General features: G+C 38.9%; 1 protein-coding gene across 1 annotated transcript; it reads right to left on the bottom strand.

Moving 5' to 3' along the window:
* Nucleotides 1-12,763: 12,763 nt before the first annotated feature.
* LOC139136477 (uncharacterized) lies at nt 12,764-14,629 on the bottom strand. Its single transcript, XM_070704202.1, has 2 exons — nt 14,008-14,629; nt 12,764-13,668 (listed from the first exon to the last, which is right to left on the bottom strand). Exons 1-2 carry the CDS (start codon nt 14,627-14,629, stop codon nt 12,764-12,766), a joined length of 1,527 nt encoding a protein of 508 aa, XP_070560303.1.
* Nucleotides 14,630-16,500: the final 1,871 nt, after the last annotated feature.

The raw sequence follows: 16,500 nt of genomic DNA, 5'->3' as shown, positions 1-16,500 counted from the left end.
CTTTACAGACACAGTTCAGTATTCTCTATCTATCCGTTTATCCTTATCTCTCGTCTTCAATAATATTACATTGTACTGCTATTTATTTGAATGGGCAAATACTCAGGGATTGTGATACTTCAACACTTTTATAGGTTTGTTTTCTCTCCTCTGCCTCCATGGGAACTATACTTATGCACGCTATTTGACCTACCAAGAGAAAACTGGTGACACTCAGTAATTAAAAGTGTAGAGCAATAATAAGTTTTGAAAGATTGTAATTATTATTGTTCCATAAAAAATATGTCACCTTCTGTTGAAATATGCAGTCAATACAAGGTGTAGCATGCAATGTTATTGTTTACATCTGAAGTCTAATCTGGACGGGACCACACAGCTATCACGAATAACGTTGCACATGACACAAATGCAGATATTGGCAAGTTGAGCACAAAGCATTTTCCATTATGTAAAGAAGTCCATCAAAACATACAGTTCATCGAACTCTAAATTAAATCCTTTGTGTTTAGCACTGCAAATGCGATGATAAAAACTGCCTAGGGCTACTTTTTCCTTTTACTAAAATCCTGTATCACATAGTCTCTAACATTCAGAAGGGTTACGTCCAAATATTGACCGCGAAGTTCATATGTCTGTCAAACAAGAATTGCATTATCACATTCTCATTTTCTCACCTTAGTGGATTTCTGAGTATTGAATCTCATCTCAGCGCAGTATCGCCAGTAGTTTACCTCTGTATTCATTTCCTCAGATGATCAGCTGTACAAAATAAATTCATCACATTGTTTATCGGGAGAGTACTTACCTGGCATCCTCAACAGCACAATCCATTGAGGCCATCCTTGCCCTCTGGTTGGAGAATTAATGTACAGTCAACAGTACAAAGAATATATTTTTGTCCTGAGCTGTGATCTGAAATGACAAACAGCGCAAATAGAACGTATTTCAGTACAAGATTATCATGCAATGGAAAAAAATGTTTCAATGGTGTTGTACAGAAAGCAAGAAATTTAGAATATCGTTTCATAGTTATTTTAGGTATTTCTTTGTGAAAACCAAAATGGCCGCCAAATCAACTGACCTATCCAAATGTGCTTTGCACACTTGACAGTACTGAAACTATGGATGATTTCTATTAATTATTTCTATTATTTGGTTCCGCTAAAGAAGATTTTTAGAGATTAAATTGATATTTTGAAAATCCAATATGGCCGCTAACCACATGACATATCCTTGTTCCTTTTGCAAACTTGAAATTACTTATAATGATGATGATACGAGCAAAACTTCAGGACAAATGGTGCGTATGTTTATTGAGAAGGAGATTTTTGATATATTATTGGCTTGTAATTGCAGGCTCTTTGCGAAAACCAGTATGACCTCCAAACCAAGTGACCGATCTAAAGTGCTGACACTTAGAATGATACAAGTAAAATCTAAGATTAATTAAAGTGTTGGTTCTGGACAGGAAAATTTTTAATAATCAAATTTGTACTTTGGGGGAATGCAAGATGGCTACCAAACCATGTGACCGATCCATATGCCTTTCGCAAATTTGAAAGTACTCACAATTAAGATGATACGAGCAAAATTTCAGTTCAAATTGGTTCTGGAGAAAAAGGCTTTTGAATTTTTCGCTTGTAATTTTAGGAGTTTTGCAAAAACCAATATTGCTGTCAAACAACACAATTGATAGATATGTTTTTTCTCAAACTTGAAAGTTTCCCTAACAATAAAGATGACATATGTGAACTTTCAAATTTAATGGTGCGTTGGTTCAGAAGGCTTGTAAAGGTTTGTGTAAATCCAATATGGCCGCAAAACCAATTGACTGATCCAAATTCCTTGCAAGTGCTCACGCTAAGAATGACACAAGTAAACTTTCAATTCAATCGGTATGTTTGTTCCAGGTTAGAGCATATTAAAAGATTAAATCGGTATTTTTTGACATCCTAGGTCACGCGACCTTTATTTGCAGATTTCAAAGACCAGAGGTCATGCATGCTATACACCACATTTCAAATTGATCAGACCGCCTGGTCACCAGGAATAGCCATTTTCAGGTTTGGAAAAATCCATATGGCCAACAGGTCATGTGATTACTCAAATACGGCAAGTTTTCAATGGGTTTCGAACCCACAACAATACGGCATCAGTCGCCTAGCGGAGAGGCCACAGAGAGAACCCTCGGCTAAATTCCCACTCTCAAAAAAGAGTGTTCAATAGCCGGCTAAGTTGCTACATTTTTCTTACTGAGACCGCTCCACACGTTGTAGAGTTCGTGAAGCACTCGCGCACGCATGCTCACTATCACACATCGCACATACAAACTTTATCGAAGCGAGTTTGAGAACTTGATGTTGAGCTGTTTTTTAGTTCCAGGTCGACAAAAAGGTTAAGAAAGATGAAGAGGGCCAAGAATACTGAACTCCGGTAAAAACAATAAGGGCCAATGCCCGGTTTGCTTGGGCCCTAATTACCAAAATGAAATAAGAAATAAATTAAATTAAGCATTAAATGTAATTTTGGTCAACTTCAAAACAATGGCTGACATGAGTGGAGAAACTCAAACTAGATTGATATACAAACCTGGTACATGTATGAACATTTTTCTACCCCTTTTAATAAGTCGTACAGAGGGCCATTCTTTAGGTCATCATTGAAAGACGAAATAAATGACAGAGCAGACTGATAGGAGAAATTTTTATTCCCTCAACTTCTGAATAATATAGGGGAAAGTTTTCAAATCCTTGCTAGTTTTAGAAAGTTGGAAATCTCTGGTTCCATGTGGGATTTTACATGAAATTCCTAAATTCTCAGGTAATGTTATATTGTCCTGTTTTATTAGCACTTTTCAACTTTTCAGTACCAGTATAACCGGAATAACGGGATTATTATAGTTTATTTACAACTTTAAGAAAGCTTTCGATTTAATAGACCATTACTTTTTGTGAAAACAAAAACTTTTTATCATTAACTATAACTGGTAAAATTTACAAGATTTGCAATCAACGTATAATGATGTTGAGACATGCACCAGAGCAAGACATCTTTCCCAAGATTTCTGTAACTCACCAAGTGAAACAAGATAAAGGTGTATCTTAGGTCCGTTACAGTTCTCGTTCTTCATTGAACTAAATTTAATGATTTCAAACACCACCATGGGAATTCGACGTATGGAAGAAATGTATGACCCTGTTTACACGTGCAGTTTTGCATGCAAATGAAATTCCTATTTTGTAGACTCTTGTGGAAATTTTCAACAACTAATACACGTACCTGGAGAATTTTGTAGCGAATCACATGTGATTGTAAACTTAGACAAAAAAGTCCACATTTCACAAGGGTCGTCAGCGTGCATATAACATTTTTTGGGTAAAACGCGAATAGAGGTGCCAAATATGTTCATGCTTCTGTTCCCATTTCACAAATTGAAAATTGCATCGACGAGATACGTCAGTGGACGAGTGACAACATGTTGACACTGAATGACAATAAGACGGAGGTTATAAGATTTTCCTCAAATTTAGCAATGGTGGACGACCACGACCTAGTAATGTGCAAGTTGGCAAAATCAGCATTAACTCCTCTCCTGGTTCTTAGCATTGGTGTGATTGTAGATACATCAGCATCTATGTCAGCCCACGTTAACAATATTTGTAAATCCGCTTCACTTGCTTTGTGGAAAATTCTCGATAGTAATTCACCGAAAAATTAGTTCATGCATTCATTACATCCAGGCTCGGTTATTGTAATAGTTTACTTTTTGGCTTACCAAATTATCAGCTAAATAAATTACAACTTGTTCAAAATTCTGCTGCACGTTGGTTTCATTGACAAAGAATGCAGATCATATCCAACCTGTACTGTTAGCTTGCACTGGCTTCCGGTTTATAAACGTGTTGAGTTTAAACTTCTATGTTTAACTTACAAAGTTTTACATGACATTGCTCATCTATATTTGAAAGAACTTTTAAATATCCGTGTTCCTGGTCGTACCCTTTGGTCGACTACTGCGGGTGCACTAAGTTTGCGACAGCCAATCGGTCAAACCACTTTTATGGCCACAGATCATTTGCTATTTAAGCTTCCACGTACGATTGTGGAATAAGCTTCCACCTGAGTTCTGGTGTTTTAAAGACTATGATGTTTTTAAATGTCGTGTTAAAACTTACCTTTTTATAGAATGTTTTTACTTGTCTAGTATTTTAATTTGGTTTGGTATGTTCTGCGCCTTGAGATGTTGTTTTTACATTGAAGGCGTTTTTAAGAAATAAATGGTATTATTATTATTAAATATCTGAATTTGCTTTTATCCTCTCAGCTCTATCAGTAAAAGCGAGCAAACCGTAACTATTTTACTCATTGCGGCTACAAAATTCGGTCTTGTTATACATGCTTACTATTTAGGACTATTCGATACAATAATTTTGCCCATCGTATGATACAAGTAGGAAAATGGGACCTTCAACATTATTGTGTCTTTGAAGGAGTGCATAGAAAATGATGCAGGTCACGAATTAGGCATTGTTCGATGAATGTTGCTGACTCCCTGTTTTGTATCAATACAAACATTCTATTGGTCAATTACTAAAACACATAAAAATTTCACCTAACAGACTCCCTGGCCATGATTATGTTATGATATATGCTTTAGCCGATATACGAAGACAAACTAGGGCTACATCAATCAAATATATTGTTTTGATAAAGTTTGGTAGTGTATGGAAGCAGCAAAAGTAGAAGATTGTCAGCTACAGTACAATGAATAAATAAAAGGTAAGCGCTCACAAAACATTTAATGCTTATTTACAGCCAGTTTGAATTGTGATTTAAAATTGTTAAGCTCACTTGCATAGTTTTAATGCATCTTTTCCACTGGCCATAGGAGGAAGACGTCATCAGGGATTTGTATCTCATCTTAACTTTGTAAATTGTGTAATTGTTGGGTTGTTGAGGACGATATCTTTTTTAGTTATATGTCCATGGTTTTAAACCCGAGAGGTTAATATCTACAATTGTGCATGCATTGTAAACAAGCATATGACAAAGTTCATTGGTTAAAAAGTACATCAGATAAGTATACCTGTATGAATACTAGGATATTAATGTTCTCTACTTATTTCGCCTATAAAATAAACTATCTTCCCATAAACAATTAAAATTCAAAACATTAGTCAATACACCGTACATATTACGTGTAGATTTTATGAAGAAAAGTATCTTAGAAAGCATTCGTTACCGCTTTACAGTGTTGTCAATACCAGGAAAATAGGTATCCAGTACTAGCCTTTTTTGAGAGTGGGAACTTAACCAAGCGGTTTTGTCTGTGACTTCTCCGCTAGATGACTGGGTGCCGTACGTTGTGACGTTTAACCCTGTTTAAAAAACTGTATTTCTACTGAAAATTAAATTGAGCTGCAGGCTTTAATCGGTTTTAAATTTATTTACCATCGGTATAGCTACATATTTTTTATTTAATAGAATATTTTTATATAACTCAGACATATGACAGAAATATCAGCAAAGTCATCAACATGGACTCTAGCAATGATTCGCATGGGGTAGTCATGAAGACTTTGTCATCTTCTGAGGGTCATCGTTTTCCTTATTTTTGTAATTTGTTAAGGTGGTTCAATGAATTAACTATGGCTCTCAAAGAATTCTCCGGCCAATGCCTACAAGGTAGCCGCCGAGTGATACGCAGAAAGCTCAACACTGCTATACGGCATTTCACGTAGTGTGCTCCGATGTGCATTAATGGCTTATAAATAAAAAGCAGTGAAGTAGCTGAAAATAGCGAAGTCCTGTGTATGTATGTCATTTTCCCCCACACTCATCATGACCTGAGTTTAATTAGTCTAGAACATTCTCAAGGTCACTGCCCTTAACGACCTCACAACCTTGAATTCAATTAGTCATGTTTGGAATGTTCTGGAAATTTAATTAGTTTTGTAAGAGAGATAATTTTAGAACAGTAATTAGCATGTCAATAAAAGTTCTAGATTGTTCTTATATGCTCTTATGTAAGCACATGGGTATAAATAGGGACGTGCACAGCTTGCAGTCAGACATTTTAGGATCGTATCTCTTACGTGTTACTTCTAGTCCAGGACTAACTTCGTTGCAGCCAACAAAGAGCTGAAGGAGAGTATCAGGAGATGGAACCAAGAGAAGATAGCTGAGATGCTCCACCAACAAGACATCAAAAGGGAATTCAACCCCCCAGCAGGTTCCAACTTTAGAGGAGTATGAGAACGTCAGATCAGAACCATAAGGAAAATAATCTTTTCCTTGCTCAAAGAACAACCACTTCGCATGTCAGATGAAACACTCCGAACACTGTTCTGTGAAGTGGAAGCAATAATTGACAGCCGACCAATCACCAGGCTGTCAGAAGATCCGAACGATCTAGAGGCATTAACACCCCACCACCTGTTGATGCTGAAACCAAAGCAGGCCCTGCAACCCGTATTGTTTCATAAGAATGACAACTACGTACGCCGTTGATGCAGTACCTGGCAGATATATTCTGGAAGAGATAGATGAAAGAATATCTCCCATTGCTACAAGAGAGACAGAAGTGACTTGAGATCAAAAGAAACCTCAACGTTGGAGACGTGGCGTTGATCGTCAACAACACAGCGCCGAAGAACTCCTGGTCCATGGACAGAATCACTGAAGTGATGAAAGACAAGAAGGGACTCGTCAGGTTTGCAGAAGTCAAGACCAGAACAACTACTCTACGACGTCCGGTGGATAAGTTGTGTGTGCTCCTGGAGGCCGATGCCATCGAAGATTCGTCTGAAGGACACAAGAACAGCTAAGCGCTTTAATCATGACTTTGAATTTGAACTATGACCAAATAAGGGGATGTTGATTTTGACCGTAACATTCCGGTCCCCTAATTGTGTAGATGTGACTCAGAACAATTATAAATCCAATATTCTAAATTGGTCAAAATTCAATCTAAATAAACAAACATGAATGATATACTGTTCATATATGGTTAATAAAAAGAGAAATGAGTCACAACTTCATTTCCGCCCTTCAATGTTTACGTTTTGTATTACGCAATGCGCACAAGTATCCATTCAGCATGCCTTCAGCCACTTTTAAGTTAGACCTTCGGACAGTGGACATGTCTCTGAAGGCAATCGGCTATAGTTCTCGCAAGATTGCTTGTAAAGACCATTTTGAAGGAACAGCTTTGAACCTGTTAATGCGATAGTCTTACACAACCCACATAAAATCATTTTTGTACTTGTAACATCATTTAAAATAAATGACGCAATTTTGTGATTTATAAACGTATCCATTGGCGGTAATTTAACATGGAAAACATTGTTTTGATTCAAACCCCATTGCCATTTTCTGGCGTGTAGTGAAGCCCTATCGGCCAAGTGCTTGATGTGTCACACAGATCTCCCTGTAGTTGTAAAACAATGCCACTACGAATAGGAAAATGGATATTTAAGAAAGGTCATTTTTGTTTTGACGTCCTATGTCTTTGAAAACCGCTAGCTCGATGCACTTATGCACACCTTTTCGTGGACAGGATATGTGAACTTCGTTTTAAAGTTAAAGTTATACATTCAAAACACTGTAGACCTCTTCACTCTGTTCCTCTGAAAAGTGTTGAAATCGATGTCTTATCATCAAAAGAAATGATATCATGGTCGTAATCATTACATAGGTAGTGACTGCAAGTGTAGTCTAGTCAAACGCAACCTGCAAGTTTAAGTACGAAACCACGGTTGCGGGACCGTGACGAAACGCGGCCTATATAACGCATGCGCATTGTCCTTTAGTTCATTGCATGTCAGGTAAAAATGGTGTCATCGTTTATACTGATGTTACACCAAGTCGCGATAATCTCTTTACGGGAATAAACAGTGTAACGGAATCGCAACGCGCATCAGGACAATAGAAATACATTGCGTTTCCCGACCGCTTTGTAGAGGGACCGTGGACTACTATTGCAAATAGTTGCAGACAAATAATTTGAGCCTTAAAGATGCACTCCCACTTGGTAACATTTTTAAAACAAATTTTTTCAATGCCAACAGTCGATATTTGAGGTGGCGACTGCACGCGGATCACAAGATATCGATAAAAACATGTCGACGTCCTCGAAAAAGTAAAAGTTTGAATTCCAGTGGCCCACTGAAATTCAGCTTCCGAACATCGAACGTTCGGCACTGGAGTCATTGTCAACTAAGCGATGGAGTACGAGCCTACACTGATGCTCCTGTACGCCACAGTACCACTAGCGTTGGTGATCAGTCATGCCTCGTGGAAGAAAGCTGAGCCTTACTGACTCGGCAAAATATCGAAAATCAAAGTTTGCTGATTCGAACCAGAATTCGCAGAGGTGGCTAGCACAGTTACGTACTGTTGATACATAGCGGCCGCCATTTGGTATGCACAGACGCATACCATGTGGCGGCCGCTATGTATCGAACCACGCGTAACTGTGTGGCAGAAGACAAAATGTAGTCATCAAGGCGGCTAATATTTTACACGTAATTACTGATATCTATGTGGTATTGGTAAATATGATAAATACAACGATTTAGAATAATGAAAACTACAAAACTAAGGAGAAGTTTAAGAAATTTTACTTGAGGTAAAGGCATAATGCTGTATATAAAGTCTTTGCAGTGCGGAGGGGCCGGAGGGTTAAATAAATTGAGTCGTTCGAACTTGTTATGGAATCCCTAGAATATCGTAAATCAGCACAACAACAAATCTTCGGGGGACTTCGGGTCATAATCAGAAACGATCGTAAAACTTCGGATGTGAAGAATACGCTCGGGAAATGACATGTTTTTAACGATATCTCGCGATCCGCGTGCAGTCGCCACCTCAAATATCGATCGTTGGCATTAAAAGTATGTGTTTAAAATGTTACCAAGTGGGAGTGCCACTGTAAGGAATTGTTTGTGCTACAAGGTAACTTTATGAAGTTAAAAGGCCTGGTAGCTACTTGATATTGTTAACGAATTTCGAACACTGCTTCGAGTATAAAAATGCAAACTGGCAAATGTAAAAGGTGAACATGGAATGTAACATATTTCACAACACTCACCAATGAACCTAAAAAGTTATCCACTTGTTTCATATTGCCTTCGGAGGAGGACCATAAATGATGATGTTTTGACATAGGAATTTGAGAAGGTAAGATAATCAAGATAAAAGAAATAGACACATTTTATCTTAAAAGTCTAGGCAATAGACATCAAATCAGGTCCAATAATCGTTATCATTCAAGGTAAACTGTGAAATTTACGAGTCCAAGGAACATATAGATGATGACAAAGGCAATGGGCCATCTTGAACCGGAAATAGTAGTGGTACCAGGTGTCCGGAATGGGTAAGCGTACCCTGCCAGCTAGCCGCACCCGTCAAGATTGACCCAAAGCGACAAATTCATTATTTGGTGAATTCACCAAATTACTTTCGTGAGTCAAATTTGGTATGCTGTCACTCATCATTTGAGAAACAGACAGGTCATATTTTGATACAACATCTCCGTATCTACCGTAGAACTTCTTAAATGATTTCACTAATCTACTTTCTGAGAATCCTTGCCTCACTAACTTTTGAGCTAATAGGCTGTGTCTAACTCGAAAGTCTTCATATGAATGGCATGCTCTACTGTATCTAAGGAGTTGTGAAATATACACACCATAAGCTGGAGATGATGGTATATTGCTCGACAAAAAGGGAAAGTTTATGATTTCAAAATTGAAATCGTCTCTTTTGTCATACAGCTTAGTATATAGTGTATTATGTCTAATTTCAAACAATACGTCTAGGTATGATGCCGAGTGCACACTTTCAGTTGTTTCTTTTATTTCTAAATCATCTGGGTAGATGTGGTGTAGATAATTGGATATACCAGGATTGTTTAAACTGATGAGATCATCAATATATCTGTGGGTGTTGTTAAATCGCTTGGCAATCCTTTTACACTCAGATTTCTGAAGTGATTGCATGAACTCTGCTTCATACGAATACAAAAAAAAGTCTGCAAGAATTTACATCTTTCTCTATCGAGACGCACACTTCCTTAGACTTGTAAGGCCCACGCAGTTTTGAATATCCGTTAGTCCAAGGGCATCATGAAGGGACGAATACGGTTTGGTGATAATAAGAAAAAATGGCTTATCGGATTAGATTGGAAATATTCTATATATCAAGGAAATTACCCTCTTTACAACTTGTTGAACTACCTTTCATGTGTTATTAGCAAAGCAATAGCTACATCACTTACTTATTAAAATCACGGATGGTAGATTTGCTTACGAGGAAATTTTGGTGTTTAAGCAGGATCCTACAATGATGAGACAACCATGAAGTACTCTACTTCCAAATCAGGCTCAAACATGTTTTGCCCGTGTAGAATCTGAAAATTCTACGTCTCTATGGGCCCCCGATGAACACACTCAAGAAACTCGTATCACGTTTGACTCCTTTTAATTCCTTTGAAACTGCATATACACACATGCAGACTCAACACAGAGTGTATACAGAATACGAATACGGAGTTCAAAACACGGCATATGGCTCACGGCATACGGCATATGTCATACGGAGTACGAAATACGGTTCTGAATAGTAAAGAAAAGAAAATTACATGGCAAATAAATTTGTACTCAAATGAAGGAAATTACATGGCAGGTAAATTAAACTAAAAGATTACAAAGAATTCACTTCAAGTAACTTTAAGACTTGTGTAATTTTCACTGGAAACTAAATTGGGTCTACGATACTGTAGTCTGCCGACGGCCATTCTGTATACGTACATATAAATGCCACGTCATCGCACAAGGAACAATGTCCGTCGACCTGCACACTTGAAGGAAAGAAAAGTTATACAGGAAAAGCGCTCTTACTTACCTCAGATTGTGACACTTTCGGGGGACGATAGCCAGTTGTACGTGTGCAAACGGCAAAGGACGGAAATCTTGACACCGAACACAGTGTTACGAGAGTCTACACACTCAAATTTACCGAGGTGATCTGAACTGCCTAAATTCAAACTCGGCTGTATAAAGGGAGGGGTAATTTACATGTTCAGCGTAACACCTGCACAAAAGCCAAACGCCTGATGTGGGAGAGAATGCACACCTGCACAACACTTAAACACAAAGGGAACTTGCACGCACATACCGGCCCCAAAAAGCGCACAATCCAAGGAACATTTTTCAAACAACTTTTTCGTGCAAGACCTGAAATAGAACAGAGAAGAACTGTTAAAATATTTCAATGACAATAAATGATATTGAAACCTATATACTTTGAACTGCTGCATTAACTAGAATTTCGACTTAAAGTCTTACTTTCATCTTTTATTTACATCATTTGCTTTACTGAGCTTCTTCTAACAAACACAATTTCCGCACATCTCGCCGAAGTACACCATTTGAAGTTTTGACTATCACTTGGCGAGTGTTGCCATACCGATCTGGAAATGTGTGCTGTATTACACCTTTCAACCAGTAGCCTCTTGGTTGGTTTTCATCCATGATAATCACCAAATCCCTGGTACAAGGTTTTGTCTCGGTCGTAACCATTTCTGCCTTTGCTGAAGTGAAGGGAGATATTCTGTGGTCCATCGCTGCCAAAAATTATCTGCCAACCATTGAGCTTGCCTTCTTCGATCATGGAGAGTTAGGACTGCGGGAAGATCACTTGAGGTACATGGGTTACGTCGTCGCAGTAACAGACTGTTTGGTGTTAGAACTTCCATGTCATTGGGATCATCAGACTGCTGTACCAATGGTCTGTCATTCAGTATTCTTTCAACTTCAGATAACAAGGTAAGTAGAGTCTCATCATCGACTAACTGGTTGCTCACGAGTGATCGCAGAATTCTTTTCACAGACCGGATCATTCGCTCCCATACTCCTCCAGTGTGACTGGCTGCTGGTGGGTTGAAATACCACTGGATATTTCGTGAATGCAGAGAATCTGTTATTTTGTCCTGGTTGCACTTTTGGAGAGCTTTCTTTACCTCTTCTTCTCCTTACAAAATTGGTTCCATTATCACTATATATCGATACTGGGGTCCACGACGACTTATGAAACGCCAAATTGCTTGAATAAAAGAATCTGTTGACAGGCTGTGAGATACTTCTATGTGGACTGCACGAATAGCCATACATGTGAAAAGGCATCCATACCTCTTTGCTGTTCCTCTTCTCCATTTACCATTAGAGGACCAAAATAATCTATACCGACTGAAGAGAATGGAGGTTCACCTTGTGTTACTCTTGGTGCTGGAAGTGGAGCCATTATTTGTTTTACAGTAGTCGCATTCAATTTTCTGCAGAGGATACACTTTCTAAGCACTCTTCTTACTGTAGCGAGACCTCTGGTGATCTAAAATTCCTTCCTTATGAGAGAGAGAGTACATGACTGGATCCCACATGGCCTTCCTTCTCATGGAAATGTCGAATGATTATCTCTGTGACATGATGACTATGACGTAAAATCATCAGATGTTTAGATTGTTGACTGATTGAGGCATTATGTAATCTTCCTCCAACACACAGAACACCATTTAAGATGACTGGATTTAACTTACTAAGAGGGCTGATATATCCTTTGCTGTCCCATCTTCCACTTGGTGGTTTCATTGTCATGATTTCTGTGGAAATGTTTTCTTCTGAACCAGTTTAACAATATCCTTTGTAGCTAGAGTAAGTTCTTGGACTGTTAGTCGGCCAGCTTCGATGGTACCACCATTGCATCTTCAATATTTGGTGGATAGATACCTTTTGTACCATAGTAACCAAGCGACTGATTTTTGAAGTTTATACCATGATGAACATCTGTACATTAAGGATTCAAGGCTGTCTGAATCATCAATAGAGGTGTTCTTCTGCATTGTATAAACTTTGGCTTTCTTCAGTTCTTTGTCATCTTCAGGAATTTCTGGTAAATCAGTAGGTTCGGTTGGCCAGCTTGACCGTGGTTGCCACAAAAACTGTGGACCTTCATACCATAACTGCAATAATCTACCATTGATATGGTCAAGTTGTATACCACGTGATGCACAATCTGCAGGATTCAGCTCAGATGGTACATGATGCCATTGGCTTGGTGTCGATGCATCGTGAATCAATTGTAGACGATTAGCAACGAATGTTTGGAACCTCCTCGTTGAGTTGCGAATGTACTGCAGTACTATGGTAGAGTCTGTCCAGAACTGCTCCTGATGTATTGGTAGTTGTAATTCTTCACGAAGTTGTTTGCTGATTTTCGCAGACACAGTTGCAGCTGTCAGCTCTAGTCTTGGAATTGTCACAGTCTTCATGGGAGCAACTCTAGACTTTCCCACTATGAGACAACAATGTATGCTACCATTGACATCTACGAGGCGAAGATATGATGCAACACCGTATCCTTCCATGGATGCATCTGAGAAATGATGAAGTTCAACACTTTCTAGTCTTCCGAAGTGTGGGGGTTTGTAGCATCTTGGAATAGCAATATCTCTGAGTAGAAGTATTCCGTTGTACCATCTCTGCCAACCAGCGAGATACTCTTCTGGTACCTTTTCATCCCAGTTGTAACCAATTTTACTTAGCTGTTGGAGAATTTGCTTTGCTGGTAGGATAAATGGTGCAACTAAGCCAAGGGGATCATAGACAGAAGCTACAACAGAAAGCAGTCCTCTTCGAGTTTCATCTTTTACTTCTTTACCCACCTTGAACTTGACACATCTTCCTCTACATCCCACTGCAACCCCAAAGCTCTGTCCACAGGTAGATCACTCAGGTCGAGGTTCCATGACAGATGGCGCTCTTTCTGCAGCCGGTATTGACGATAAGACTTCTCTGCTGTTTGAGATCCACTTTGTTAACTGAAATCCTCCTTCTGAGGTTATTTCTTTGACGAACTTCTTTGCTACTGAAGGATTGAGAACAGATTTCAAGAAATCATCAACATAAAAGTTTCTATACACAGAGTTGATAATGTCTGCATCAAAGTTGCCTCTGTTGTCATCTGCTGTTCTTCTGGGAGCATACGATGCACAGCTTGGTGATGAAGTTGCGCCAAATAGATGAACTAACATTTGATGGTCGATAGGATCTTTGGTTAAATCACCATTGGGCCACCACAGAAATCTCAAGACATCACAGTCTGATGGATCAACTCGTACTTGGTGAAACATTTGTTTTATGTCAGCTACAAGTGCTACTGGATCCTGTCGAAACCGAAGTAGGACTCCAATGAGAGAATTTGTCATATCTGGGCCTTGAAGGAGCTGATCATTCAGAGATGTACCACCATATTTGGCTGCACAATCAAAAACAACTCTACATTTGTCTGGTTTGTTAGGGTTAGTTACCGGATGGTGAGGTAAGTACCATACAGGTTGATCTTTTACCACAACGTTTTCTTTAGGGACTCTCCTTGCATGGCCTTGCGAAATATAATCCTCCATAGTTGATGAATATCTTTCAAGTAGTGTGTCATCTTTAAGAAGGCGTCTCTTTAGCAAGTGTAGTCTCTTCTCGGCCAACTGTTTGTTGTTCGGTAATGTGGGTGTATCAAACTGCCATGGGAGTTTCAGTTGATAATGTCCATTATGCAAACAAATAGAGCGATCCATGATTGCCTTGGTTCTTTTATCTTCTAATGACATACATACCCTGGTGTCGTGTAGAGATTCACTGAAGTCTGTATTGTACATCTGTTGCAATCGTATAAGAAATTGTTTCTGCACACTGGAAAGAATTTTCACAGTTGAGGGCTTGGTCCATCTTTACGTAGTTGACATTAGCATCAAGTGTCTTTGATCCAGCCATTGGTCCAATGAGAGTCCAACCAAGGAGTGTTTTCACTGCATATGGCTGTTTTCTTCCTCCTCGTCTTTCTTCCAAAATCCAATGTGCTTCAGGAACGTTATTGCCAATTAGGATGGTCACCTCTTTATTCTTCAATTCGGGCAGTTGAACATCTTTGAGACCATCTCTGTGTGTCTCTCGCAGATGGAATACTGTTTTCTGATATTGGAAGCTTGTCTGTTGTCCAAATTTTATCCAGATATACACCCGTGGAGTCGTGTAATGATTTCACATCAAGCAGCACTTCAAGACCACGTTTACTCTTTTCATCATTTAATGTTGATAAAGTGTATTTGACTGACCTCCCATTAAGCTCAAGACTGTCCACTAGGCTATCAAGACATATTGTAGTGTCAGATCCACTGTCGAGGAAGGCATATGTTTCGATTTCTGGCCCACCATTTGGTTTACAGACTCTGACAGGAACGACTTGAAGACTGATACGAGGTCTGCTGGTCTGAACAGTACCACAATATGATGTACCACTTGCACCATTGCTCGAGCCTGGAGTATCTTCATTTTCTTGCCTTTCCATTTGTCTTCCAGATGTTGGCAAAGATGAAGGACTGCTTGATAAAGGATATGCATTATTACTTGCATTATTTGCTTGGCGTGTGTCAGATGAAGAAATGGGATGTAATAGAGCATGATGGCGTCTTCCACAATTGGTAACAGGGCACAACAAACCACTCTTACAATTTCTAGCGATGTGTGGAGGACTTGCTTCAAGGCAACAATCACATAAGTTGTGTTTTTGATAAAACCTTTCTTATTCGTACGATTTTCCAGCAAATCTCCAGTATCTGTCGATTCCGTGTCGACCTTTACAAAACAAACACCCAGTTTCTGTGTTTTGCCTGTCAGCACGATCAGATTTCGCTGCTGGGTTCGCAAATGTCCTGCTGGTCTTATCAACATTACTACCCTGTGTGGTTAAAGTTGTTACCTTTGTTGATGGTTGCACAAACTTGCCCTTTGTCTTTGGTCTTGCATCTTTATCAGAGTCGGGTTTGGATCCAATCAATTTACCGAACCTCGTGTTAGCTATGGCTGCTCTACTTTCCACAAATTTCGTCAAATGGGAGAATTCAGGTTCAGTTCCAGAATATATCAACTTACCAGCTTCCTTGCCCAATCAGCTTGCAGATATGTTTGTAAGCGCTTGACGATTTTTTCTAGAGTATCCATGGAGTTAATGTCAGCTCTGTAATTCATATGAAATGAACTAAGATTACAGCTCTTCATGTTCCAGGCTAATTGAAGCAATTTGTCGGTTTCAAACCCTTAAAGTTGTGGTCCTTTAACAACTTTGTCTATTGTAGCTCTAACAATAAGATGTTTTTGCCCAAAGTTGTGATGCAGTATTCTCTTTGCCTCTTATACCCTTGATCCTGTGGCAAAATGACGCAGTTCTTTATTGCCTCCTTCGCTGGTCCAGTAGAGTGCTGTATCAGATATGCTAATCTGGTATTGTCATCTGTGACCTGTTGATTGACATTCACTTCAAAATTTTTAGTGGAGACTGGATAAGACACAGGATCTCCATCAAATGACAGGAATTCACGTTTTGGCATACTTAAATTAAGTGTAAGTGCCTGCATAGTTTCACGTTGGTGTACAAGCATACGTTCAATAG

Source organism: Ptychodera flava, chromosome 7, assembly GCF_041260155.1.
Source record: "Ptychodera flava strain L36383 chromosome 7, AS_Pfla_20210202, whole genome shotgun sequence".
Taxonomy (NCBI): domain Eukaryota; kingdom Metazoa; phylum Hemichordata; class Enteropneusta; family Ptychoderidae; genus Ptychodera; species Ptychodera flava.
The sequence above is the reverse complement of the archived record's forward strand: the minus strand, read 5'-3'. Positions and strand labels throughout refer to the sequence as shown.